Source organism: Fistularia commersonii, chromosome 2 (assembly GCF_037954325.1).
Source record: "Fistularia commersonii isolate RoL2024-O1a breed Wild chromosome 2, RoL_Fcom_v1.0, whole genome shotgun sequence".
Taxonomy (NCBI): Eukaryota; Metazoa; Chordata; class Actinopteri; order Syngnathiformes; family Fistulariidae; genus Fistularia; species Fistularia commersonii.
The window spans coordinates 27,993,715-28,021,386 of record NC_141285.1 but is presented as its reverse complement, the minus strand read 5'-3'; the positions used below and the strand labels follow the sequence as shown (position 1 = coordinate 28,021,386).

The 27,672-nt window shown below is 56.2% G+C and overlaps 2 protein-coding genes across 3 annotated transcripts; one reads left to right on the top strand and one right to left on the bottom strand.

Moving 5' to 3' along the window:
* Positions 1–113: 113 nt before the first annotated feature.
* LOC147236931 (very long chain fatty acid elongase 6-like) lies at positions 114–1,474 on the bottom strand. Its single transcript, XM_086163126.1, has 4 exons — positions 1,371–1,474; positions 951–1,082; positions 606–754; positions 114–529 (listed from the first exon to the last, which is right to left on the bottom strand). The coding sequence occupies exons 1-4, from the start codon at positions 1,472–1,474 to the stop codon at positions 114–116; spliced, it is 801 nt and encodes a 266-aa protein (XP_086019252.1).
* A 5,422-nt stretch (positions 1,475–6,896) lies between these two features.
* psda (pleckstrin and Sec7 domain containing a) lies at positions 6,897–26,221 on the top strand. 2 transcript variants are annotated; one of them, XM_086176081.1, is made up of 19 exons: positions 6,897–6,977; positions 8,633–11,052; positions 11,973–12,081; positions 12,968–13,197; positions 13,281–13,507; positions 13,723–13,942; positions 14,070–14,326; positions 18,725–18,922; positions 20,869–20,949; positions 21,102–21,214; positions 21,308–21,366; positions 21,476–21,565; positions 23,822–23,865; positions 24,328–24,518; positions 24,654–24,724; positions 25,058–25,215; positions 25,286–25,430; positions 25,502–25,645; positions 25,775–26,221. In XM_086176081.1, exons 2-19 carry the CDS (start codon positions 8,653–8,655, stop codon positions 26,060–26,062), a joined length of 5,025 nt encoding a protein of 1,674 aa, XP_086032207.1. In that variant the 5' UTR covers positions 6,897–6,977; positions 8,633–8,652; the 3' UTR covers positions 26,063–26,221. The 2 variants fall into 2 exon arrangements, with proteins under 2 accessions (XP_086032207.1, XP_086032214.1); XM_086176088.1 differs by lacking the exon at positions 6,897–6,977 and having other exon boundaries at positions 9,849–10,045.
* The last annotated feature ends 1,451 nt before the right edge of the window (positions 26,222–27,672 follow it).

Below are 27,672 nucleotides of genomic sequence, written 5' to 3'. Positions count from 1 at the left end.
GGAGCCTGTTCGGGGCGTCCGGACCGTAGAGACTCCGAAGCTCACACGCCACTTCCCACGCGGATGCTTTTTTCCGTGAGCGGCGTTTTCCCGGCTCCGGGAAGCCGCTAAAACTACTCCTCCTTGGCGCGGCGCCGCAGGTACGCGTGGTAGAAGAAGTTGGCGAAGAGCAGCAGGTAGCTGAGGTACATGAGCGCCGCCCAGGCCACGTTGTCCAGGCGAGACGGACAGTCTTCTCGCCGCAGCCAGCGGAACACCAGCGCGCTCACCGCCAGCCCCGCCGCCATCTGCGCCAGCTGGGCGCCCGTGATCAGCGCCGCCAGCCGGCGAGGCACGCGCAGCCCGGCGGCGCGGGCCGCGTAGTAACTGTACATGAGCGCGTGCACGGCGTAGTTCATGGTCATGAACCAGCCTCCGCCGGCCACCATGTCCTTGTAGGAGAACCAGGAGTAGAGCAGCACCGTCACGTGGTGGAACCAGTGCAGGAACAGCAGCTTCTGCTTCCTCAGGACCACGAACGCCGTGTCGCCTGGGGACACGAGGACGCGGTCAAAGGGACGCGTCCCATTGGTCGGGCGGCGGCGGCGGGGGGCGGGGCTTCTCACCGAGCTCCGGCGCCTTGGACACCACGAAGGCGAAGGCCCAGAACTTGACGGGGCCGTGGTAGAAGCTCTGGTCGCACACGGACTGTCGGAGGCCGCCGTGGATCACAACATGGAGCATGTAGGAGCTGGTGCGCACGGCGCCACTGATGCTGCGCACACACACACACACACACACACACACACACACACACACACACACACACACACACACACCTCAAGCTTTAATTTGACTACATCATCGGTTACCATGGAGACACTTCTCATTGGCTTACAGGAGACCAAGCATCTGTGTGTGTGTGTGTGTGTGTGTGTGTGTGTGTGTGTGTGTGTGTGTGTGTGTGTCACCTGAAGAGGGCGAGGCCCAGCGACCAGAGGACCAGCGGCATCCTGAGCTCCATCCGCGGCCGGGGCTTCATGAAGCGGCGGCCTGCAAACACCAGGCCCAGGTAGAGGCCGCTCAGCAGGAAGGCCCAGCTCCTGCGGGGAATCGATACACTTATCGATCACCTGGGACGGAAGGCGGGGGAGGGGCCGCGACCTCACGACCGTTCCCGGTCACCGGGAGCCGCTCTGATGACGTCAGAGCACCTGCGGGTCCGAGTCCCGGTCATTTGATCCGGGTCTCCTCGTCGCGGGGCCAACGTTATGAAAGACTCACGAAGAAGTGTGTGTGTGTGTGTGTGTGTGTGTGTGTGTGTGTGTGTGTGTGTGTGTGTGTGTGTGTGTGTGTGTGTGTGTGTGTGTGTGTGTGTGTGTGTGTGTCACCAGTGCTCCTGCATCCAGCGCTGCGCGGCCTTCTCGTCGAAGCTCCGCTCGAAGCCGAGCTCGGCGAGCGGCGGGCGGAAGTCCGTCCGGTTCCCGGTCGTCATGTTCGGCGTGTCACGGCGGCGCCGACCGTGCGCGTACTGGCGCGCACCTGTCCGCGCGCTAATTAAAGGGCGGGAGGGGGCGCGGCTTGGAGCGGCCGCCTCTGCGCAGGCGCGGCCTTTTTGCGTTAATTAACAAATCGATAAACACAACAAATGTGTTCAACCGGGGAAACACAAAAATATACTAAATATATACTAAAAATATACAACTAAATACTTGTTGACGCATGTGTTCTGTGGTTCTTGTGTTTCTGGGAACGATGGTTTTGATGCAGTGATTCTGGGTTTTCTTCCTCCTGGAGTCACAACACTTCGTCGTATTTTATTATTTTCAGAACGAATGTCCTCATGTTCTCCGCTTCTTCATCCCCGGTTGATTCACTGGCTTTCGATTCTACCATGTTTGTTCGTAAATATGTATATCTGTTCTTGTATATGTTTGGACTATTTATGTTCATTCAAAAAACCCGTTCTGCCAAACCTGGCAGCCTCGGGACAAGAGCCACACTAATGGAAGTATCTGATGTTCCTGCCAGCCGTCGGTGGGTCGGCAGGGTAACTTTTACCAGTGGGGTAAGTTAGGGTAAGTTAGGGTATGTTAGGATAAGTTAGGATAAGTGGCGTAGCGTCAAGACTGAACTGTCACCAGCCTGTCTTAAGCTAATTAGTTAATGCTAGCATGTAAACAGTATTTCTGTAAGTGGTCACTTTTTATGGCAAGGAATATTATAACTAGACTTTCAGCCACAGGTGGTTTTAGCTCACTAGTCTTTGCAGATTGAGTTCTTATTTTCTTAATCAGTTGACCCACTGACATAAATAAAAGAATGCAGTTTTCTTAATCAGCAAACAAAAAAACAAACAAAAAAAAACCGATTGTTGTATTTCAGGCTTGTGTGTCGCGGCTGCGGCACTAAATAGATGTTTTACCGTTTCCCTGACAAAACGTAATTCTTTCTATGCTCACATACACACACACACACACACACACACACACACACACACACACACACACACACATGAACGGAACCAGCGGCTCCTCCGAGCTTCCGGGTTCTGCAGACCGGAAGACCTTCGCGCTCATGAAAAGGTATATTTGATTGATAAAGACCATATATTCTTCTCCTGCGAAAAAGTACAAGGCTTTTGGGCTAAAACTCAAAAATGGGTTAAAGATAATTTTCCATCGTCACCAGTTTCCTTCTCAAGAGATGATATAACATTTGGTTTACTTTTAAGCACAAAAGAGAGGAACTCTGTGTCAATGTTATTTTAGGCCTGGCCAAGTTCTTCATTCACAAAAACAGAATGCAAAAATGTTCCCCAAATTTTACTTTCTTCGTAAACGATTTTGAATTATAAAAAAAACAACCTCAAAACTTATGGAAAAATCCAAAAACCAAAAAATATACAGTTTGTTGTCTGAGATTCCTTGTGATCCACCAAGTTAAATACATGTTATATTCCCCTTGTAATTTATTTGTTTTTATTTTTTATTTATTTACCTATTTATTTATTTGTCTGTTCCCCTTTATTTTCTTTTCCTGGAGCATTAAACATTTCTCACAAACCATTAACACTGTTAACTTCTGGTTACATACAGAAGGAATGTCCTTCTGTCCTCTGCTTCCTCATCCCAGGTTGATTCACTGACATTCGATTCTACCTTGCCATCTTTGTTCGTACATATGTATATCTGTTTATACTGTTTATGTTCAATAAAAAATAAATAAATGAAAATATTTTATTGATGAATAATTGAAAGAGGCAGTAAGACCAAATTTTATTTTGGGAAAAGTATGTTAGATATCTGTGTGTATGTGCATTAGCATCGATAGGATTGTTTTTTGTAAATATTTTGTGTTTCCCCTGGCTGAACAGATTTGTTGTGTTTGTAGATTTATTGATATAATAATTAGAGTGATAATTGAAGGAGTTTTGAGGGGGTCGAGCCCCTGCCGTGGTCCCGGGGCGGCGCGGACCGGAACTCCCGTAAGAGACGATTGTTTCCCAATGGATCAGGTTGAACCTCCGTGGTGGTCTTCACTCCCACAGAGGGAGGAGGTCCGTGGACGGGTGGAGGACAGAAGGTCAGGCAGAAGGAGAGGAAGGTGGAGAAGATGGAAGTCACTGAGACAAGAAGAGATGGAGAGTCAGAACTGAGGAGAAAGAGAGGAACTGGAAGGAGTCCTTTTTATTTAAAGTTCAGAAGTAACCTCTCTTATTCAGTGACCTCTGACATTCTAGAAGTTCCTGGTGTTTGGACGGGTTCTGAAGGACAAACCCCGATTTCTCCTCACTTTTCAAAGTGTATGTGTGTGTGTGTGTGTGTGTGTGTGTGTGTGTGTGTGTGTTTGTGACAGAAAGACTTGTCAGAATCCTAATCAGATTACATTTGTTCACTTTTCACCTCAGGTAAAACTCAAAATGCACAAGTATTGTTAGTACATTCCATTGCCATGAGAACCCCCCCCCCCCCCCCCCCGCCTGTGGTTGGTACGTTCCACTGTGGTTGAGAACCTCCCACTGTTGTTAGAACATTTTACTAGTGTTAGAACCCCCCCTCACTGTTGTTGGAATATTCCACCATTACTAGAACCTTCTACTGTTGTTACAACCTTTATTTTTAGGAAGGAGTCCTTCTGAGGGACAGCAGATGTTTTCACTCTGAGATGGTTTGGACGTGGAAGAAGATGCTGAGGTTGCAGGAGGAGCTTCGTGGATGGAGAGGAGGACAGGAAGGGGAGAGGGTTGGATGGAGCTGATTGGCTGCGGGCCGGACGGAGGCAGCTGATTGGCTGCTGACAGAGGCTCGAGTCCCGGCTCCTCCCGGTCGCAGAATGGATGCAGCGTCAATGAGCGTCTGGTCGAAATCTTCTCGTCTTGGCATCAGGACATGAGATGAGATGAGATGAGATGAGATGAGCTTTATTTATTCCGAAGGAAATTGTTGTGCCAGAGTTTCAAGTAAAAAACATAACAGTAATAGATAATAGTAGAAAGGAGGAAGAATAAGAAATACAATGAAATATAAATTGTCTTAACTATTAACTACAAAGATTTGAAGATTCCCTGCGGCTGAAGGAAGAGGAATTAAAAAGTCTGATAGCCTCAGGTAGGAAAGACCTCCTGTGGCGTTCAGTGGAGCTCCTTGGTGGTATCAGTCTGAATCTGTATGAATCAGTATGAATCTCCTCACTTGAAGACGTTTCACCCGAGAGGCGTCTTCAGCTGTAATGAGTTTCCGACACACCCGTCAGGGTTCCGGGCGGGTTGAAAGGCTCAAACGTCTTCAAGTCCAGTTGCAGAAACAAGAAGATTCGGACGAGCGTTCGCCGTGACCCGGGTGTAATGACCGCGTCCCGCCAGCAGGTGGCGCCAGAGGCCGCGGAGGCGGCGGCAGGATACCCGGATGTTCCGCCCGCCGGCGGCGGCTCTTTGTTGCGTCCCTCCGCCGCCGGTGGGCGGGGCCGGCCGGCGGCGCGTCATCTGACGTCACTCTACGTCACGCCGGGGATGCGGAAGTCGGAGTCTCCGTGGAGAAGGTAAACTAAATGTCCGGCGGCCGTCCGGAACCACGGGAAGCGGCGCGGAGGGCGGCGGACGGACACCGGCGGATGGACGTGCCGCGGCCGCTCCAAGACCGGCAACTTACCGGCATGTAACGTAACTTAGCTAGCCGTTACTGTTACTACGACCTCCCCCGTTACACCGGCACGCCAAGAACCGGCACCCCCAGCGCCAAATGGACCTCCCGGCAGAGGCGGCGCCCGTCCCCGGCCCGAGGCGGCGTCCCCGCGGGCACTAGGTGGCTGCGAGCGCCGCCTCGGCTCATCCCTCCGGGGGTAAGTGTCCGCCGGGCGGAACCTCTTTGACTCCGCGGCGGTTTGAAGCGTCCTGCGGCCGGGTTGCGTTCCCCGGACGATTCGGGTCGAGGCGAGCGGGCGCTCCGGTCCGGCCGCGGCGGCTCGTCCATTCGGCTTCCGTCTTTTGAACCGCGGCGGCGGCTTTCGGACGGAAAACGGCCATTCCCCCGAAACGCGCCGGCGGAGGGGACCGGGAGCACCGGGGCATCGGGTGCTCCCGGTCCCCTCCGCCGGCTTCGGCCACGCTTGTCCGCCTCAACCCGAAGATTTGACCTTTCATTGCCGGAGGGACGAGTCCCGGACCCGGTCGGACCCGGTCGGACCCGGCTCCGGACCAAAGGTCCTGGAGGCGTGGCGGCTCCTCGGGCGAGCGGAGGCCGGAGGAGCAGCGCAAAGCTCAGGTGTGCTTTCACTTTCCACCTCCGAGCCGCACTTTACCGTCACTCCGGGGCTCTGAAAGGACACTTTCTACCCCACCGGAGTTTATTTACGAATGTCCTGGGCAGGAGAGGCCGATAAAGTTAGCCTGGAGCTCACAATGTTGCAAGAAACAACGGGAATTAGAAACAAATGGATGATATTGAGTTCAGACGCTGGTCCGGGTCTGCATTCGGGGTCAGTCCATGTATTGGCCTTTGCAGTTTAATAAAACATGTATGAATATGAAAACACCATACAAACAAATACTAACGAAAATGCTAATGAATCTATCTATTTATCTATCTATCTATCTATCTATCTATCTATCTATCTATTCATTAGCATATTCTAGTATTTTTTTAATATTTGATTTTCTTGTATACTCATTATATATATATATATATATATATATATATGTCGTCATATCATTATTAGTATTTTTGTTTGTCATATTCAAAAGAAAACCTTCTTGCAAGAGAACAAGCCAAAAACAAAGGAGTAAAAATGATTTGGAGAATCAGGTCCAGAAGCCTGGGAAGCTGGAAGCCCTTCAAGACCCCTGGACTCTTTGTTTCCCACTGAAAGACTTCTCGGCCCCTGGATTGAGGACCTCTGCGTCCGGCCTGCAGGGGTTCTGGTCCAGCCGGTCTGGAGGCGTGTCAGAGTACGCCGGCGAGGAGCTTCATGGGATCTCAAGGTTCTCCGGCTCGACGGCGGCAGCGACGTGGACCGACGTGGACAGGCTTTGTTTTGTGACGTTTCACCACAGATGCTAAAGAAGTACCGGGGACCCGGATACGCCACCCCTTCCCCATCCAGGGAACCAGGATGGTCTTTGTGCAGACGGCACCGCGGCCGGCTGACGACATCTTTGTTTTTACAGCGAGATGATGTCACCACGCTGAGGTGACATCACTGCGGGGGCGGGGCCCGCGGAGCCACGCTCAAGGTGTGGAGTTTAATCTGTGCTGATACCGGACCCCCCCCTCGAACCTGCCCGGCCATCTGCCGGGCGCACCCTCATTGGCTGCGGAGGCAAAGCCTGCGGGCGGATTGGCTGCCGAAGAGGGAGGGGGCGGAGCCAGAGGATGATTGATAATCGGAGGATGAGCCGCAGCCACAACAAGTGTTTCAGAGACGGCGAGAGGGAAAGAGAGAGGAGGAGGACGTTACCACGGCAACCCAGGGGACGAAGCTGCGGTGGCTAGGACACCCAGGTAAGGTTACTGCTGTGTGTGTGGGGATGCCTGTTTCTCAGTGTGTGTGTGTCATTCTGACTGTGTGTGCGTGGATGTATTTATGTAAGTGTGCATACGTGTGTGTGTGTGTGTGTGTGTGTGTGTGTGTGTGTGTGTGTGTGTGTGTGTGTGTCGGAGAGGACAGTGCATGCCGGGAGGAGGTAGAATCCTATTAGCAGAGTCCAGGAAAAGTAGATCTGATCCGAGATACGCCCACCTGATGCTGTCACTTCCTGTGTGTGCATGTGTGTCTTTGTGTGTTTGCATGCGTGTATGTTCTTGCACGTGTGTGTGTTAAGCCACATGGTCAGAGTTCAGGGTCAGGTGATACTGGGTCTGGATCACACGGTCTGGTGTTCGACCTCGGCCGGCTGCAAACATGGCTGACCGCCGCTGTGCGATCCTGACCCGTACAGACTTTGACCGGCAGGTCGGTGACCCCTGCCTCCCTACCGGGTTCAAAGGTCACCGCCGCAGATACCAAAGGAGAAACGGACTCGTCCTGGTCTGAAGGTCAGACCCAGATCCTCCCGGCGGAGCGACGAGACAGACCTGAGAGATCCGTCCGCCTGCTCGGGGGTCAAAGTTCGAACGGGATCATCAGCCCACAGGGGGTTTCGGTCTTTGGTTCTATTCAGACGGGGTCGCGGTCCTCGTGTCCGGCGCCGGCCCAGTGAGGACCTGCCTCGGCCAATGAGTCGGCGGCCGTCCGCCGATGTCACATGTTACCATCGGGTCCCCGGAGCAGGTCCAGAGAAGCACGGATACTATCCCTGACGAAAAGGATCCCGGTCCAGTGGAGCAGTGACCCAGAAGGGAGAGTGACCAGGGGTGGCAGCATGGAGGACACCAGAGGCTGCTGAGGTCCCGGCTCTCTGCCGGAGAAGGGAAAGCAGACAAAGGCGTGTCTGTGTGCAGAAGAGAAATTTTTGATCTAATTTAGACTGGAAACCGTGCTCCGTTCAGGTTTTTGTATTCGGAGCCACGTTGCCGTTCCGTCACGCGGCGTGTCCGATCGGCTGTTGGGCGGTGTGTTCCTGCACCGTGATTGGCCGAGCTCCCGGCCAGGCGGGTAGCCGATGTGTGACGCGTGGCGGCGTGTGAACACACACCGCGGAAATCTGACGGGAACCTTCTGGTCCGGAGGCGGAACGGAGCGTAGATGACCTTCGTCCCAGAAACACCTGAGAGATTGTCGAGGTGAAAGATGGACGAGGTGAGCTCTTCACCGGGGAGATTAGCAAAGAAACAAGAATTCACTTTACTTGATCTCAAAGTCTGTGTGAGAAGATTAAATCCAGACGTTTGACCTCGAGGACTTGGTTTTCTCCTGGATCTCTGATGTATGAAACCACAGAGGGGATATTAAGCCAATTAGCCACATCCTGTCTGAAGAGGACGAGGGAGCATCAGGCGTAATTGGCCACTGAGAGGACCGATCAGCGAAGTGTGTGTGTGTGTGTGTGTGTGTGTGTGTGTGTGTGTGTGTGTGTGTGTGTGTGTGTGTGTGTGTGTGTGTGTGTGTGTGTGTGTGTGTGTGTGTGTGTGTGTGAGAGAGACATGGGAGAATCTCTTCGTATTTGTGGTCGGACAATGAGCGCTAACGGGTGTCTTTGTGGTGTTTCCTGCTGCAGGTTAAAGAAATGACCAGCCGATGACGCTCAGATCTGGACCCCGACCCACATGTGACCCTCCTCCTGAGGTGAAACAAGTCCTTGCACCGATAGAGTCCCGGGGAGGTGAGGTCGTCGGCAACATGGCTCAGGCGGGTAAAATCCTGCACCTGTACGTGGAGGTGAGGTCTGTGGGCGAAGAGGAAGGGAAGGGTCCGGGACTCGGCGACGGAGGAACGAGCCACCCGATGCTTCAGTGTCCCGACGTTCTGCCTCATTCTCGGAGGAGCTCGGCACCTTCCAGTCCCAGCCGGAGTCCCGACCTCTCTCCGGTCTTGCAGAACCGAACCCCCTCCAGGCTGTCCGTCAACTTCCGGCAGCCCGAAGGACCCGACTCCGCGGCCCACTTCCAGCGGCAGGACGTCCTTTACGACGGCTTACACGAGCTACTCCAAGTCCTCGTACCGAGATCCACCGATCGAGGCCACCCCGACTCACTGGCCCATTTGTCTGACCCGGACTTCTACCAGGGGAGGCACCACCTCGCCCTCCCGGAAACGGCGGTGAGGCTGACTGTACCCTCCACACCCGGGGGCTGCCGCCGGTCCCACGAAGGGCAAGTTCCGGAGGGTCAAGACGGGAAGACGTCGCTGGTGACGTTTGGATACATAGAGAAATGTAACGTTCACAACACGGGGGGGCGACGGACCTCCGTGTGCCAGAACGAATCCGAACTGACCCTCAACAGAAGGGAGGGGCCGCCTTTCCTTCGCCACAAGAGGCTCAGTGACCCGCTGACTTACAACGGCACCCTAGGACCGGGAGACCCCCACCCCAATCATCCCTCCCCATCTTTGAGTCCACAGACGCCGTCCTGCCCGCAGAGAGGGGCAGTAGCTCGAGATGCCACCTACAGAGCGCTGGAGGAGTTCGGATCTCCTGAGCTCAGACGTCGGTTTGCGAGTCACGGCTGTGGCAAAAACAGTCCAACGTTGCCACGGCACTACATGTCCTCCCCCTGCCGGTCCTGGGCCGGTTCCCCCGTTCTGCCCCGCAGCACCGTCACTTTGCCCCCCAACGCCCAGCTCCTGGACCTGGAGGGGAAAATCAGCTGTAATTCCGTGAACGGATTACCCAGAAGTCCTGCCTCTGACCGGCTGTCCGTCCAGACCGCCTACCCTGGCCACCCAACCCTCGGTGCCCATGTGACAGCCCTGAACCAGCAGAGGTTGTGGCCGGGGGACGGCAGCCCGAGGTTATCCGGCAAATATCACTCGCCTTTACCTGCAGGAAAACCCACAGATATCCAGCACGAGATCCCATCCAGAACCCAGTCCAGGGCTAGCTACCAGGCAGCTGACAATGCTCAGCACGCCGCTCACATCGGCGCCAATGCTAACGTCACCAACCGTCGGGATCCGGATCCTTCAAAGAGTAAGACTCACTACAAACCGTCCTCGAGCAGCAGCAGAGCCACCGATGTGGTCAGTCCCTCGAACGGCAGGAGGAGCGTCTCCGCCTCCACAAGTCCCGACGTAGCTTGTAAGTTAGCCGTGGAGGCGTCCAAGCTGTCCACCATATTTGCAGAGCGACGCACTCCTTCTCCTTCCCCTTCTCCAGCCGAGTCCTTGAGATCGGAGAGTCCCAACCCCCGAGGTTCACAGCTAAATGACTCCCACCCGTATGCTAGTCCCGACAGGAGCGCCTCCCCCAGGTCTCTGCGCCCGGACAACCACGACAGTAAACGGCAACCCCAAGAATCGCCTCCGACCCGACCGGGACGCATCTCACCTCTGCTGCCCCGCCGGCGCGTCCCCTCCCCGGCCTCTCCAGCCACCCCTGCCAAGCTTCAGCGTTCGGCCCCATCCCAGTCGCCGGTCCTCGACCCGCAGGAGAATTCATCTGCCGACCAGGATCCGTCGGTCCTGCACCGCTACCGGCAGCCGCAGTACACCGGAGAACGTCGACCGTCCTGGAAGGAGCGGCGGAGGCGGGGACGGCTCTCCGAGTGGCCGCCCAGGGACGGTCCTGAAGCATCCGGGACCAATTCCTCCTACCGGAGCAGTGAGGGTTCCCCCGTGAGCTGGAGCTGCAGACACCAGGAGTGGTTACAGACCAGGTTGGACCAGGACCGGGACAAACTCCCCGAAGATGGCTACAGACAGTCCGCATGGAGAATGTCCTCTCCCGGCAAAGAGGAGCAACATAAGAGCGTTTTAGACAACAGAGCGGCAAAGCCTTGTGTCGCAGGTGTCCAGAAGGCTTCTGGGGGTTTGTCCCATCAGCTGGAGGATGAGCAGGACCACAGCGGGGTCTGGGGGACCTGGTCTCAGAGCTCCAGCGGGGTGACGGGCAGCCTGGGCGACAGGAACGGCAGTCTGTCTCCTGAAACGTCCAGCCAGTCGAGCCACGGCACTGCTGACTCTGGCTCCGGGATACAGGTTGGCGGGGGGGCTTTTATTGGCCGATGTTCTTTTCCCAGTAAGAAAGTACAACCGTCGCCGCCAAATTAGAGACAGACGTCCTGCGCAGAAATACTTTGAACGAGAAGTTCGACCCCAGCATTTGGAAATGAAAACCATTGATTGGTTCAATTGTAAGGTCAGGGCTTGAGGTCCCTGTTGTTCAGACATCTGGACCTCGGAGGACTTTCTCCGGTTCGTAAGCAAACTGAAAACAACCTAAAGTGTCCATCGGCTGGTCGCCAACATCTAATTCAACCGCACACCAAGGTCCAGAGAGCCTCGGTGTCCGGCTGGATGTCGAGGCAAACCAATCCAATGAAACCAAACCGATGAAGTTCTCGGTAGGACCTGATCCCGGTTCTGACCCGGCCTGCTGAAAGGGACAGATGTGGGTCCTTGTTATCCTGGTCAGAAGGTTTCGAGGGCCTCTTGGGTTTGAAGAGTCGGGGGCCGCTGGTCTCGGGGTTCAGAGAGGCAGGGGTCTCCGATCTCGGGGTCGGGCTCAGTGATGATTGACAGGCTCCAGGGTGATGTTAGGATTCAGAAGGTGCTCCTTCTAAAGTTTGGTCCCTGGCTCACTGGTGTATCCCAGCAGATCCAGCGGTCGTTCCTCACAGCTGTTCGCTGAGCTTACGGTGTTCTGTCTTCATGGTCTTTGGTCTAACCGATGGGTTCTGAGTCTGAAGGACTGAAGGTCCAGTCAACACCTGCTTTGTTTAGGGCTGCTGAAGATCTCAGTCCAAAGAACCAGAACTCTGAGGCTCCTGCCGAAGGTGGTATTTTTCGGTCGACTTTGGCGACGCTCGTTTTTCCATCAGGGGCGTCTCATCCCGATCTGACGGCAAAACCGCTGAACCCTTTCACCGCTGACCTGAAGTTCTCCTGTTGTCCTACAGTCGGACGGAGGCTCCAACCCCGGCCCGTCCGCCAGGTCCCAGAGAATCGCCCGGGCCAAGTGGGAGTTCCTGTTTGGCGAACAGAAGAAAGGTAGTCACCGCTGCCAAGGTACGCTGACCAGGGTACCCAGATACTACTGCTACACAGGGTCAGGAGTACAGGCCGGTAATACTGCTACTACAGAAGGTCTAGAGCACAGGAGAGTAATGCTACTACAGAGGGCCAGGGGTGCAGGCCGGTATCGCTACTGCTATACAGGTTTAGGAGTACAGGTGCGTAACCCTGCAGTCACCAAGAGTTAGGAGTACAGGTGCGTAACCCTGCAGTCACCAAGAGTTAGGAGTACAGGTGCGTAACCCTGCAGTCACCAAGGGTCAGGAGTACAGGCAGGTAACTCTGCAGTCCCACAGACTGGTGTTGCTGTCAGGACTGAAAGTATGCACACAGTGTGCACTGATACCGCCGGTGTACTCCAGGCCATACCCTTTCCTGACAGTAGTACGCACTGAGCTAGTGAGAGTAATCCTGCCGTTCTCAGCAGGTGATGTGTGGTCATGTGACCTGGGGAAATAAACAAGCAGCTTGCAATAATCCAATAATCAGCAGATCCACCTGCCAGGAGCTTCTCACCGCCACTCACTTCCTGTTCCTCAGTCCCTCTTCCTGTAATCCCTGGCTATTATTAGAAGCTTTACTCTCCTTTGGACCACTGATGACCAGCTGGTGGAGGTCCATCAGCTGGTGGAGGTCCATCAGCTGGTGGAGGTCTATTAGCTGGTGGAGGTCTATTAGCTGGTGGAGGTCCATCACAGGTGAGCGCCAGCAGTCTGGTGTTCAGCCATGACCAGCAGATGTTTGATCTTGGTGGTCTGATCTTCAGGTCGTTGGTTGCTCCTGGTGTTTCACATGGAAATGGTCCCCACCAGGAACAGGAAGTGACATTTCAGGGAGTGGTGGTGTTTGAATTGTCCATCATGCGTGTGTCCTTTGGCAGCGCCCCGCGGCGGCCCCTCCCCCGCCGGCTCGGCCCAGCGGAGGAGGCGGGCCCACCAGGGTCAAAGGTCATCGCACCACGAGGTCCGGCAGATCGAGGTGGAGCTGGTGACCCCCGACCCCCGAGGCTCCGCCCCCAAGACGGGCATCATCCGCCGCACCATCAAGTACTCGGAGACGGACCTGGACGCCGTTCCGCTGCGCTGCTACCGCGAGACGGACCTGGACGAGGTGAGCCGCCGTCGCCATGGCGACATGTGAAACCCACCCGTCGGGCGGCGCGAGGCCTGACGGTCCGGCCGGCGACCCCGCAGGTGATGCGGGCGGAGGCGGAGGCGGAGTCGGACGGGGCGGACGAAGCAGATTCTGCGCCCGGGAGCCGCCGATTCACGCCGGGACCGCCGGCGGCGCCGCCAGGAGGCCGCGGGGAGGACGGCGAGGAGCGGGACGGGGAGGCGGGACGCTCCAGCGTCCGCATGCTTGGAGACCTCCAGAGACAGAGAAGCTCCAGGGACGAGGACGAGGGCCTGCCGCCCAAGGGGTGAGACGCCTGCTCGGGGTCAAAGGTCAACACGCGATCCGACAGTTTACCGTTCCAAATCTCGAGGCCATCGATCTAAACCGGGGCGTCCCGGGAGGTGCCGAGATGTTCTGAGATGTTCTCCGTTCCTAAGATTGCCGTCCACCTTGAAGAGCTGACCTTTGGTTCCAGGAACAGGAGGTTGATGGGTGTGTGCGGGTGTGTTGCTCCTCCAGGCCTCCAGACGGCGGCCTGAAGTCTCCTCTGGGGGTTGGAAGCCCCCGCCGGCCCTCCGACAGCAACCTGGACTCCTTCAGCCGCCACTTCGAGTCCATCATGGAGTCCCACCGCGCCAAGGGCACGTCCTACAGCAGCCTGGACAGCGTGGACCTGCTGACCTCCGGCTCCACCTCCGTCTTCACCTTCGACCTGCCCACCCTCACGCCCGAGATCCAGGTAACCCGTCAGCCACGAGCTTCGACGGGACCTTGCGGACGGAGGTCCGACCTTCAGCTCGGAGTGTGTTTGTCCTCCCGGGGCGGCCCGGAGTCCTGCATCTTCATCATCTTCTTCTCCTCTCCAGAGTCAGATCTGCGAGAGCGCGAAGCAGATCATGGAGCTGAGCTTCGCCCCTCTGGCCCGCTGCGACCCCTCGGCCTCGGAGAGCGTCCCGTCCCAGATCACCCTCAGCGCGTCGGGGGCGGGGCTTCGGAGCGGCGCCAGGGACGACTGCGGCCCCCCTGTGAGGTCCAGGTCCGAGAAGGACTCCTGGAGACGCTCCGTTCTCAAAGAGGGCTTCAGGAAGGCCAGTTCTGTGCCGGCGCTCCACAGCGGCTCCAGGTGGGTGCAGCCGTGGGCCTCGCCGCCGGCGCGCGGGCGGGTCAGACGGGCGGGTAGGTTAGTGCTTTACCTGTGTTTACCAGGGTTCAGTTTAGTCACTCTGGTAACGACCTCGTATCTCCAGCAAGAACTGCTTACGGACTTATAACGACTGGCTTCTGTTAATGAACACCTGAGACTCAACACGACTTTATTAACTGTTAACTAACCTTAGCAACCACTTGTCTTGTTGGTACACACAAGTTCTCTGCAGTACACACAAGTTCTCTGTGTTCTCTGCAGACACACACACACACACACACACACACACACACACACACTCTCACAAATGCTGCAGTGACACTGGACTTCCACAAGGTGGAGACTGAGGTTGTGTCTATATATGTGTGTGTGTGTGTGTGTGTGTGTGTGTGTGTGTGTTCTGCAGAGAAACACATGGTTTCAATTAGTGTGTGACGCATAACAAGCACACACACGTGCAGTTCCAGGCACGGCCTCTAGGGGGCAGCACTGAGCTGCTTTCCACAAAAACATCCAATCAGGCTCCGGCTGTGGAGGCTCACTTCTCCACACTCAGCCGACAACACACTCCTGTGTGTTCAGGAGGCGTCTGACCCGTGGCCCAGGGGTGTGTGTGTGTGTGTGTGTGTGTGTGTGTGCGCGTGTGTGTGTGTGTGTGTGTGTCCAATCCGTTTCAGTTCCAGAAGTGTACTGAAATGTCCAACTCGCATGTGGTTTCTGGATGAAGTACAAGGGCGTGTGTTTGGTGTGTGTGTGTGTGTGTGTGTGTGTGCCTGTGTGTGTGTGTGTGTGCCTGTGTGTGTGTGTGTGTTTTGGGGGTGTTCAGGGCGTGGACCGATACTCCCGCCAGACGCCTCTGCTGGAAACTTCCTGACAACCGAGACCAGAGGCAGGATTTGCTCTGTGATCAGCTGATATGGGGAAATTCCACACACACACACACACACACACACACACACACACACACACACACACACACACACTCACCATACGGATCTATTCCATCTGTGACCTTTGACCTTGCTGTTCCTTGAGTCCAAACACTGAGATATTTGGAGGTGCAGAGGAGGAGTCAGTGTCAGCAGTGGTTCTGGGGTTCATCAGGAGGGTCTGGAGGCCCAAAGATGCCAGAACCTGGTCTTTGTGGAAAAGTGTGTGTGTGCGTTTGAGTTTTCCCTCAAAGCGGGAGAAACCCGGCGCAGCCTTGAGAACCCGGAGGAGTTGTTTTGCTGCTGGCTGAGGCCGAGATGCGGAGGAACTTCCAGGAAGGTGGACGTAGCGAGAGGAAGACGAGGAGACAAAGAGAGTTTGGGGGAGGGGAGGAGGCGGAGCCAGAGGGAGGAGGCGGAGCCAGAGGGAGGAGCGTCCCGGGTCAAACCGGGAGGAAGCGCAGACCTCCTTCCCTCCGAGGAAGAGAAAAGCAGCTGATGTACAAAGACGGAGCGAGAGCGAGGAGAAGCCAGGAGGAGGAGCTCGGTGGAGAGGGAGGAGGAGCGGGAAGAGGAAGACGAGGAGGGAACCCAAGAGCGCCCGAGCCGAGGAGCGCCGCCGGAGGATCCCGCGAGGAGAAACAGATGTGGACGCCCGTCGCCACGGAGACGCTGCGGACGGACACCTCGGCGGGCGGGGGGGAGGGCGGCGTCCCGCTCGGGGACGCGGACGCATGATGTTGCGGGCGGCGGCGCGGCCCGACGGCGTGGGCCGGCAGCGACGGTGAGCGGGTGGACCGGACATGGCCAGATACCTGCTGTGCTGGGGGGGCGGAGCTCTGGAGGACAGGTACTTGTATGCTCCGCCCTACCCTGCCGTGTACAGGTGAGTACGCTGCTTCCTGGGGCGCCACACATCACACCGCATGGAGGGCTAACACCCCGATACTCCCAGACAGCCACTGACTACCCCCAGACCACCACTAACTACCCCCAGACCACCACTAACTACCCCCAGACCACTATTGCCAGACCACCACTAACTACCCCCAGACCACTACTGCCCTACCACCACTAACTACCCCCAGACCACCACTAACTACCCCCAGACCACTATTGCAAGACCACCACTAACTACCCCCAGACCACCACTAACTACCCCCAGACCACCTCTAACTACCCCCAGACCACCACTGCCAGACCACCACTAACTAGCCCCAGACCACTATTGCCAGACCACCGCTAACTACCCCCAGACCACCACTAACTACCCCCAGACCACCACTAACTACCCCCAGACGACTACAGTCAGAGCACCACTAACTACCCCAGAACACCACTAACTACCCCCAGACAACTAGGGTCTGACCACCACTAACTACCCCCTGCCCGCTACTGACTACCCTCAACTACTACTGATTACCCCCAAAGTACCCCAAAGTATCCCCAAACTACTACTGACTACCCCAGAGAAGCACTAACTACCTCAGATGATCCCTACCTACCCCCGAAGGTCCACTAATTTCCACCTATCCGTTGTCCAGGTGCAGGTTAGCTACATATTTACAGTGGTTTATACTGTGTGTACAGTGGAAGTGAATGTGTGTATTCAGTAAGTACAGTGTGTACACACAGTGTGTATATTTGCATTGTGTACATTGTTCACAGTGTGTATGAGCAGCAGCAGTGACACTTTGTGCACTATTTGTGCACTGTGTATCCATACATTTCTATAGATAAACAGTGTGTTTACATACAATGTGTACAGTATAATTGTATGTAGTGAGTAAACAAATAGTCTGTGTGTATCTGTATCTCTATATATATACATATATAGAGAGAGATGCATATATATATATTCATATACATGTATGTGTATATGTATGCATATTTATATATATATGTGTATATGTATGCATATTTATATATATATGTGTATATGTATGCATATTTATATATATATGTGTATATGTATGCACAGAGTGTGTGTTGAAGTGAGAAGGCAGAGTGTTCATTGTGCTGCAGATAAGAGGTCCACCGAGGAGATGATGAGGTCCAGGTCTCATAGATGATGAGGTCCAGGTCTCATAGATGATGAGGTCCACAACTCATAGATGATGAGGTCCAGGTCTCATAGATGATGAGGTCCAGGTCTCATAGATGATGAGGTCCAGGTCTCATAGATGATGAGGTCCAGGTCTCATAGATGATGAGGTCCAGGTGTCATGTTGTAGAGGCTCTATGGGCTTGTGTGGAGAAGCTTCTGTGGTGTCTGCTCGTGATCCGTCCCTCCTCCCAGAGGGCTGGAGAGGACAGGAGGTCCTGGTGCGACGGCTCCACAGCGATCTTCTCACTCCGGTGGGGTCCTGGTCCCGGACGGTCCTGGGGGTGCAGAGCTGGACCGGCAGCTCCCGAGGCAGGCCGGACTTCCTGAGGCGGCGCAGGAAGGATCTAATCCGGCGTGTGTTTTTGGAAGTCTATGTTGGATCACATGGGATCAGACCGGAACCAGTCAGCGGAGCACCTGTGTGGCCCGTGGCCAGTGTCCGTGGGCACGGTGGCCCGCCGCCCGCCGCCCGCAGTCTGCGGCGCTGCAACGTGGCCCGTGGCGGCCCGGAAAGAAGGCCCTGTCATTACATGGACTATATTTGCTCCAGCAGCTGCTCCGACGCGCCCGCCGTCCGGAGAACCCATGAGAACCCGTGAGAACCCGTGAGAACCCATGAGAACCCGTGAGAACCCATGAGAACCCGTGAGAACCCGTGAGAACCCGGCCCGCCGAGCGGCGCCCCCTGCAGGCCGGACCCTGCAGAGACCCCGGGGTGTTTGTGTGGAGCCGCTTCCTGCCCAGAGGGTTATTTCTGTCGGGATGAAGGAAGGAAGGCCTCGCTCACAGAAACATCCGGACCACGTCCAGCATGTCTTCTCTGGTCGGCACGTGAGGAGACGCCGCCGATCCGCTCACACGGGAGCCCTTGGAAGCCCCGCCTCCGTCCAGGAAGTGGCTCCGTGGCGGCGCTTGGCTCCCGGAAACGACCGGGTGACTTCCTGAGACCACCGTGAAAACAACCTGCTCTCCTCATTCAGCTCCTCCTGGACCTTCTGTGTTTGGAGGCGGAGACTCTGACACCACCTGAAACCAGACAGGAAGTTGTTGTGAGGAAGCGGTCCGCCCTCCGTAGCCACTTCCTCCCCGGGACGCTTCGTAGGTGCCTTCACTTCCTCAGCCGGCCTCTGCTGGTCTGCCGGATGAGAAGGTCCGTCGGGTCCGGCTGCTCCCGTTCCTCCTCGGCTCCTGCGACCTCTGACCCCCGGGGCTGGCGGCGGGCGGGCGGCGGCTTCCCGCGTCCGAATGGAAGCCGAGATCTTTGAATCGTAATGACCGGGTTTGGAGGGGGAAGTGACCTTCGGACCTGCGGGAGGGAAGTGACGGTGTCTTTCTCTGCAGGGAGCGACCGGCCGACCGGCCTCCGGAGCTCCTCTACCCGCAGGCCGACGTGGCCGAGCGGCTGGCGCTCGGCGGCAGCGACGACGCGCTGGCCAACGGCACCAAGCCTGACCTGCAGGCCGCCAAGCGACTCGCCAAAAGACTCTACAACCTGGACGGATTCAAGAAGTCCGATGTTGCCAGACACCTGGGGAAGAAGTCAGTCTGCCTACAATGGCACTCGTCTGTGTGCCATGTGACTCGTCTGTGTGCCATGTGACTCGTCTGTGTGCCATGTGACTCGTCTGTTTGCCGTGTGACTTGTCTGTGTTTGATGTGACTCGTTTGTGGTCGACGTGACTCGTCTGTGTTTGATGTGACTCGTCTGTGTTTGATGTGACTCGTTTGTGGTCGACATGACTCGTCTGTGTTTGATGTGACTGGTCTGTTTGCCGTGTGACTCGTCTGTGTTTGATGTGACTCGTTTGTGGTCGACGTGACTCGTCTGTGTTTGATGTGACTCATCTGTGTTTGATGTGACTCGTCTGTGTGTGATGTGACTCGTTTGTGGTCGACATGACTCGTCTGTGTTTGATGTGACTCGTCTGTGTTTGATGTGACTCGTCTGTGTTTGATGTGACTGATCTGTTTGCCGTGTGACTCGTCTGTGTTTGATGTGACTCATCTGTGTTTGATGTGACTCGTCTGTGTTTGATGTGACTCGTTTGTGGTCGACATGACTCGTCTGTGTTTGATGTGACTCGTTTGTGGTCGACATGACTCGTCTGTGTTTGATGTGACTCGTCTGTGTTTGATGTGACTCGTCTGTGTGCCATGTGACTGATCTGTTTGCCGTGTGACTCGTCTGTGTGCCATGTGACTCATCTGTGTTTGATGTGACTCGTCTGTGTTTGATGTGACTCGTTTGTGGTCGACATGACTCGTCTGTGTTTGATGTGACTCGACTGTGTTTGATGTGACTCGTCTGTTTGCCGTGTGACTCGTCTGTGTTTGATGTGACTCGTTTGTGGTCGACATGACTCGTCTGTGTTTGATGTGACTCGTCTGTGGTCGACGTGACTCGTCTGTGTTTGATGTGACTCGTCTGTGTGCCATGTGACCCGTCTGTGTGCCATGTGACTCGTCTGTGTGCCATGTGACTCGTCTGTGGTCGATGTGACTCGTCTCTGGTCGATGTGACTCGACTGTGTTTGATGTGACTCGTCTGTTTGCCGTGTGACTCGTCTGTGTTTGATGTGACTCGTTTGTGGTCGACGTGACTCGTCTGTGTTTGATGTGACTCGTCTGTGTTTGATGTGACTCGTTTGTGGTCGACGTGACTTGTCTGTGTTTGATGTGACTCGTCTGTGTGCCATGTGACCCGTCTGTGTGCCATGTGACTCGTCTGTGTGCCATGTGACTCGTCTGTGTGCCATGTGACTCGTCTGTGTTTGATGTGATTCGTCTCTGGTTGATGTGACTCGTGTGTTTGATGTGACTCGTGTGTTTGATGTGACTTGTCTGTTTGATGTGACTACTCTGCCATGTGACTCGTCTGAGTTTGATGTGACTCGTCTGTGTACCATGTGACTCGTCTGTGTCTGATGTTATTGGTGTGTTTGATGTGACTCGTCTGTGTGTGATGTGACTCGTCTGTGTACCATGTGACTCGTCTGTGTTTGATGTGACTCGTCTGTGTTTGATGTGACTCGTCTGTGGTCGATGTGACTCGTGTTTGATGTGACTGGTATGTTTGATGTGACTCGTCTGTGTTTGATGTGACTCGTCTGTGTTTGATGTGACTTGTTTGTGTTTGATGTGACTGGTGTGTTTGATGTGACTGGTGTGTTTGATGTGACTGGTGTGTTTGATGTGACTCGTCTGTGTTTGATGTGACTCGTTTGTGTTTGATGTGACTTGTCTGTGGTCGATGTGACTCGTCTGTTTGATGTGACTCATGTGTTTGATGTGACTGGTATGTTTGATGTGACTCGTCTGTGTTTGATGTGACTTGTTTGTGTTTGATGTGACTGGTGTGTTTGATGTGACTGGTGTGTTGATGTGACTCATGTGTTTGATGTTACTGGTGTGTTTGATGTGACTCGTCTGTGTTTGATGTGACTCGTCTGTGTTTGATGTGGCTGATGTGTTTGATGTCCCTGCAGTAATGATTTCAGCCAGAAGGTGGCAGAAGAATACTTGGGCCACTTTGATTTCACCAGTATGACCATCGACCAGGCGCTCAGGTTAGTGTTACCGTGGAAACAAGCGTGGACAACCCACGGGCGGCGACGGGGTAATGAGTCGTGAACTGAGACTAAAGGTTAACGGGGGGACCGGGATAAGGAGGTTAGCTCGGGAGGCTAACTAGCGGGGCTAACTAGCGGTCTGTGTGCAGGAGGTTCCTCGGTCAGTTTGCTCTGGTGGGAGAGACTCAGGAGAGAGAACGAGTCCTGGCTCACTTCTCCAGAAGATTCATGCAGAGCAACCCTGAGACACAGACCACTGAAGGTACCTTCATACCGTCCGTCCGTCCGTCCGTCCGTCCGTCCGTCCGCCTGCCAGACTGACGGCCCGTCTGTCCGTCTGTCCGTCCGTCTCCAGACAGCGTCCACACCCTGACCTGCGCCGTCATGCTGCTGAACACCGACCTTCATGGAAACGTGAGTCTCATGATGGAGACCTGCTCCATGCTCCACCTGCAGGAGCCTCAGCTCACCCTCTACACCTGTGTGTGTGTGTGTGTGTGTGTGTGTGTGTGTGTGTGTGTAGAATGTGGGGAAGAGGATGTCCTGCAGTCAGTTCATCGCTAATCTTGAAGGACTGAACGATGGAAAAGACTTTCCAAAGGACCTGCTGAAGGTAAGACACTGGCCACACACACACACACACACACACACACACACACACTGTGATGCACACTGGGATGGAGGTTCCTGGTCCAAGTCCTCTGTCTGGAGAGACACGCCCACCATCCTGTCCAGACCTGTGATTGGCCGCCAGCCGTCATGTGACACTCCCACGTCTCCAGGATAGACGGATTCTCCTGCTGCTCAGGAATGACTTCTGCATCTTCTAGCAAACATCCAGCTTTTAGACTAAAGCAGGGCGAGGAGGAGGCGAGGAGGCGAGGTCCACCCTGGGCTTTACACCCTCAGAGCTGCTTCTTCCTGCATCATCCTGGAGCTTCGACACACTGCAAGTGTTTGCATGTGCAGAAAATAAGCATCGCTTCGTTCCAGAGGTCCTCCGACTCCCGACCTCAATCTGATCAGAAGGAGATGTTTTCTAGAAGATCATTCATTTCATTCACCTCTACCTTCACCCCCTCCCTCACCTTCACCTCTACCTTCTCCACCGCCTTCACCTTCACGCCTGAGTTCACCCTCACCTCCACCTCCATCGTCACCTCATCTCCAACTTGATCTCCACCTTCACCTTCAGCCTCACCTCCAGCTCCACCTCCTCGTCCTGAGTGGATGAGTCACATTGGAGTCCTTATCTCCAGCCTTCTCCTGGAGGCCTCTCCATGCAGGCTGAGAGCGGCTTGATTGACAGCTGTGAGGGGGCGGGGCCGGGGGGCTCTCCCCCGGTCTCTGCGCTGTGATTGGCTGCTGCAGCGGAGGGAGAAAATGCGCATTGAGAGAGAGAGAGAGAGAGAGAGAGAGAGGGAGAGAGAGAGAGAGAGAGAGAGAGAGAGAGAGAGAGAGAGGGAGAGCAACATCCTCAACAGTTCAGACAGAGGAGGAGAAGAAGAAGGAGAAGATGAGGAAGAAGAGGGGATCCGGCCAAGAGGACCAGATGGTGACGGAGGGATAGAAGAAGAAGAAGGAGAAGGAGGAGAAGAAGAAGAAGAAGAAGAAGGGGAGCCGCAGGAGGACGAGGAGATCAGAGCAGCAGGACGGAGAGATTCTTCTCATCCCTCCGTTTTCAGCAGGATCAACAGGACGAGTCCTTCTTCTCCAGCGTCCACCTGCCGGTCTCTGCGTGTCCTCCTGGTGTTCGGCCTCTGGACCAGCCGTCCCTCCGTGTCCTTCCTCCTCCTGCCGTCTTTCTGCACCAAAGTGCTCCGAGGACCGGGGGGGCGGGGGGGCTCCTCCTCATCTTCATCACCTTCAGCATCCTCCTCCTCCTCCTCCTCCTCCTCCTCCCGGTGGCTGCTGCCGGTCCGGACGGAGGGGGTGGATCTCGGAGAGACCCGGAGGAACCTTTCTAATCTCCGCAGAGCGTAGAACCCCGTTTATGTCAAAATAGAATAGAAAGGGATGTTTAACAATAGTTTGAACGTTTGTGTGTTAACTTCTTCCAAACTGAAGTGTGTGTCTGGTGTCTGGTGATCTCATCTGAGGTATCTTTGGGATAATAGAACACAAAGGTATAAATAGTGATCCGTGCATGAATAATCCACGTCTGCTCATCAATAATTCCTGGCCGAGGCTCCTGGAAGGAGCCCGGATGGACGGCTCCGTCAGGAACCTGGATTAGAATCCGGGTCCGAGCAGCTCCTGGTTCCGAAAGGGGCGTTAGCGTTAGCTCTGACGTTAGCATATACTCCGGGTCTTAGCGTTAGCTCCGACCGTTAGCGTCTCCGCCCCTCCGGTTTTGAGCGCGGCGGCGCCGCCTGGGCGACGGGTCCTCCCCGCCGCGGATGATCGTCCGCCTCCGCGCCCCGACCCGCCGCCGCCGCCGCCGCCGCCAGCCCCGCCATGATCGGCGTGAACAGCATCCACTCCACGGGCCGCTCCCGCTCCCGCTCGCTGTGCTCGGTGCGCAGCGGGAGGGACGCCCGGGACTCGGACCCCTTCCGGTACCCGCGGACGCCGCGCTCACGCTCCCTCAAACCGCTGGCCTTCCCCGACCTGCTGGGGAAAACACAGGACGCCCAGCAGCACCCGCACGGGCGCAAGAAGAAGGTACGCCGCCGCACGGCAGGGAGAAGAGGCGGGCGGGGGGGCCGTCACGTCTCCTGGAGGGACCTCCGGCCGGAGCTCCTCGGCCCGAGCGGGTTCCTCTGCACGTTCTTCAGGACACGTGCAGAGGAACCCTGCATCTGAAAAGGGTCTGTTTGTGTGTGTGTGTGTGTGTGTGTGTGTGTGACGTTGTGTTGTGTCTCCACAGACCCTCTACAGCTCCATCAAGAATGAGAAGCTCCAGTGGACCATGTGAGTTCAGATCCAACAACTGTGTTCTGGACGGGTGTGCACCCGTATGCGTATGTGTGTGTGTGTGTGTGTGTGTGTGTGCCACTCACCCTGCTGCCCCACTGTTATTTAAGCCTCTGTTGCCATGGTAACCTCCTTCTTTCCTAGTTATAATTACAGGTCAGCAGCCCAACATTGTGCGCGCACGCACACACACACACACACACACACACACACACAATCTGGCTGTAGACAGAGGAACTAGCCTAGCAGGAGGTCTCCTCTGTGAGGACCAATGGTTGCTAGGCAGGGTTCAGGTCCTCCAGGTGGCAGCGGCGCCCCCTGATGTCAGCGGTGGTACTGCAGGGTCTGCGTGCACAGACGGGTCCTGTGTGTGTGTGTGTGTGTGTGTGTGTGTGCGTGTGTGTGTGTGTGCGTGCACAAATATTCCCCCCTCACCAAGCTCTTTGTGTCCACATGAAGCGACGAGGAGGAGCTGAGGAAGTCCATGTCGGAGCTGACGGACGTGCGCACAGACTCCGCCTCCCACACCATGAAGCGCCTGGGTGGAGGCGGGAACCCGCTGGTGGGCGTGGCCCAGCAGGCCGACGGCGAGCTCTACAAGAGCGGCTTCCTGGTCCGCAAGGTCCACGCCGACCCCGACGGGAAGAGGAGTGAGTGTCCATGTGATCCTTCCCGGGTGTCGCCGCCGCCGCCGCTTCGGCGTGACCTTTCCCGGCTGTGGGACCGTACGAGACGCCGTTGCCATGGCGAGGTTCTGACACCCCATAATGCTCGGTGTGTTTCAGCGCCGCGAGGCAAACGAGGCTGGAAGTCCTTCTACGCCATGTTGAAGGGGCTGGTTCTCTACCTGCAGAAGGTACGTCTGGGCCAGACGGTGGTTTCCGTGGCGACAGGACAGCAGATCCACAGCGAAGCTCTTCTTCGCCGAATCGGAATTCTGTTTAAATCCCATCTCTTCTTGCTGAAAGCAGTGGAGGTGCATCAAACTAGAACTTTGGATAAAAATAGGAACAAAGTAGCCAATAAAATTAAAATAAGTGATTATAGGAAGACGGTAAGGAAGCTGAGGGATGTCAGAATCTAAGAATACAAATGTTGACGAGATGTTCTCCAGACTGTCCTCCGGGAGGAGGAATAACAGAACGCCGGCGTCCCGCTTGACGCCGTCCGTGCTGTGATTGGCCGACAGGACGAGTACCGGGCGGAGCGCGAGCTGACGGAGGAGGACGTGAAGAACGCCGTGTCGGTGCACCACTCGCTGGCCATGCGGGCCGCCGACTACAGCAAGAGGCCGCACGTCTTCTACCTGAGGACGGCCGACTGGCGGGTGTTCCTGCTGCAGGCGGCGTAAGCCCCGCCCCCCTGTTCCCCGGGGTCAAAGGTCGCCCGGCGCTGAGCGTGTCTCTTGTGTCCATAGCAACGCCGAGCAGATGCAGTCCTGGATCACCCGCATCAACCTGGTGGCGGCCATGTTCTCCGCCCCCCCCTTCCCCGCCGCCATCGGCTCCCAGAAGAGGTTCAGCCGGCCGCTGCTGCCCGGGTCCAACACCAAGCTGACCCAGGTGACCCCGGAACCCCCGGAACCCCCGGAACCCCCGCGGCCGTCTCACCTGTGCTCTCTAACCCCCCCCAGGAGGAGCAGGTGAAGTCCCACGAAAACCGGTTCCGGGCGGTCTCCTCGGAGCTCGGCGAGCTCGGCGCCGCCTCCCCCGACCGCAAGGTCAAAGGTCGTGAGCTGGAAGAGCAGAAGCTGAGACGGGAGTACTTGGAGTTCGAGGTGAGTCCCCAGTTTGGACCCGTCCTGCTGCAGAACACATTTCCCCTTATTGGACAGCCTTTTACCTGTGTGTGTGTGTGTGTGTGTGTGTTGGGGGTTCACTGATGACATCACTTCCTGTCTCCTCAGAAAACCCGATACGGTACGTACGCCATGCTGCTGCGGGCCAAGCTGTCCTCCGGCGCCAGCGACCTGGCCGCCTTCGAGTCGCGCCTGTTCGACGACGGCGGCCTGCAGCGGGCGCACTCCAGCCCCACGCTGCCGCAGGACGCCGCCGCCAAGGAGCGCCACCGCCACGCCAAGATCTCCAAGAGCCTGAAGGTGGCGTCGTCCAGCGACAGGGGCAAGAGCAAGAACGGCCAGCAGGCCGAGCCGCCCGCCGGCGCCGTGGACGCCGGCGCCCACAAAGAATCCTGAGAGGCTGGCGGTTTCCTTCTGGGTCGGGCCGTCGGACGGGAACGGCGGCGCCGGCGTGGCGAGGAGGAGCAGACGCTCGGCCAGGACTTTCACAAGGAGAGCTTCACTCCATCACAGTTTGTAGGTACTCCCCCCCCCCCCCCCCCCCCCCCCCGACCCCCCACCCCTTCATCGCCGCCGCTTCGCTTCCCCCGGCAGCAGATGGGCAGCGGGTTGCCATGCCGACGGATCACGACAGGACAGTGCGTGGGACTGTAACCGTGGTAACGTGGCGAGCGGAGGGGGTGGAGTCAGGACAACAAACAGGAGCTGTGATGATGCGTCACACAACAACCCCCCCCACGTGTGTGTGTGTGTGTGTGAGTGCGTGTGTGTGTGTGTGTGTGTGTGTGTGTGTGTGTGTGTGAGGGCTCAGCCAGCCCTTTGCAGATGTCGTGAGGTCCACCGAGCTCCCCTGCAGACCCGCGGAGGGTCGGCGAGGACCCCCCCGCTCGGGCCGAGCCTTCTGATTGGACGGGAACCCGGCGAGTCGTCCTGATTGGACGGCGCTCGGGTCCTCGCCGCCCCGCCGTACCTTTGATTGACAGCGTGTCGTTGGACACGCCTCCATCCAGGCGGGAAGGAGGACGTGACCGCAGCGACCGGGAGGCCATCAGAAGCTCCGTCACGGATCACGACGGGGAACCCGGTGGAGCTCCGACCCCGATGGACTCGGACCTTCAGAGTAGCCGTCGGACTTCGGAGACGCGCGTCACGGATTCGCTCGATTATTTCCCGACGGACACGAACGTCACGCGGTGCTTTCAGGGGCTCCTCCTGGAAGCTTAATTATTACTGGCTTATTACTGTGATCGTCCTCAGCGAACATCTAGAGAAGCTCGGCCTCTTGTCCGGGCGGACGCTTCCACCCCGAGGAGAACCTCCTCCACCTCCTCCACCTCCTCCACCTCCGCTTTGACCTGGAAAACCTCAGAGGGAAGTGACCTCATCGCTTTGAGAACTGGAATCTTCTGCGTGGTGCTGGAGGAACCCGGGAGGAGACGGGGAGCCGGTGGAGGACCAACATCTCCGTCCGGGAGCCAAAGGATGAAGAGCGACTCACATTTGACTCCTTTATTTATAGTTTCCCTCAGGTTGGTTTCCATGGCGACCCTTCCTGGGACCTTCAGTCACCAGGGAGAATGTCCGTCCTTCAGCTGTCGGTGAATTTATTTATGTTCCTCTGCTGCTGTGTGACCTGAGGTCACTGCCCCGCCACACACACACACACACACACACACACACACACACACACACACAGCCCCCCCAACATCCAGATGGCCTTCAGGTCAGGGGTCGCCGCTCTGGTTTGAGGTCACCCAGTCGAAGAAGGGCCTTCAAGGTTCCTCCGGGATCCCGGAGAACCCTGAAGGAACCCGGGAAGCAAAGCCGACGTCTGATTGGACGATTCTGGATCTCCACCTTCTGGTTTTCAATCAGAATAATAATCGAAGTAATTTGAGCCCAAATTCATGGATCCACGGAGCAGCTTCGGGCGCTCAGGCGACGCCGGGGGGGTGGAAGCGTCACTTCCTGTAGACACTTTGTATCTTAGAGGCTCCAATAAAAAG

Bases quoted from the DNA above. Each gene is read 5' to 3' on its own strand.
- psda (XM_086176081.1), top strand. From the start codon at position 8,653: ATGACGCTCAGATCTGGACCCCGACCCACATGTGACCCTCCTCCTGAG. The intron at 21,566-23,821 runs GTAAGACACTGG...GTGTCTCCACAG, and splicing joins TTCCAAAGGACCTGCTGAAG to ACCCTCTACAGCTCCATCAA. The intron at 23,866-24,327 runs GTGAGTTCAGAT...GTCCACATGAAG, and splicing joins GAGAAGCTCCAGTGGACCAT to CGACGAGGAGGAGCTGAGGA.
- LOC147236931 (XM_086163126.1), bottom strand. From the start codon at position 1,474: ATGACGACCGGGAACCGGACGGACTTCCGCCCGCCGCTCGCCGAGCTC. The intron at 1,083-1,370 runs GTGACACACACA...GATTCCCCGCAG, and splicing joins CGCTGGATGCAGGAGCACTG to GAGCTGGGCCTTCCTGCTGA. The intron at 755-950 runs GTGACACACACA...GTGTGTGCGCAG, and splicing joins CTGGGCCTCGCCCTCTTCAG to CATCAGTGGCGCCGTGCGCA.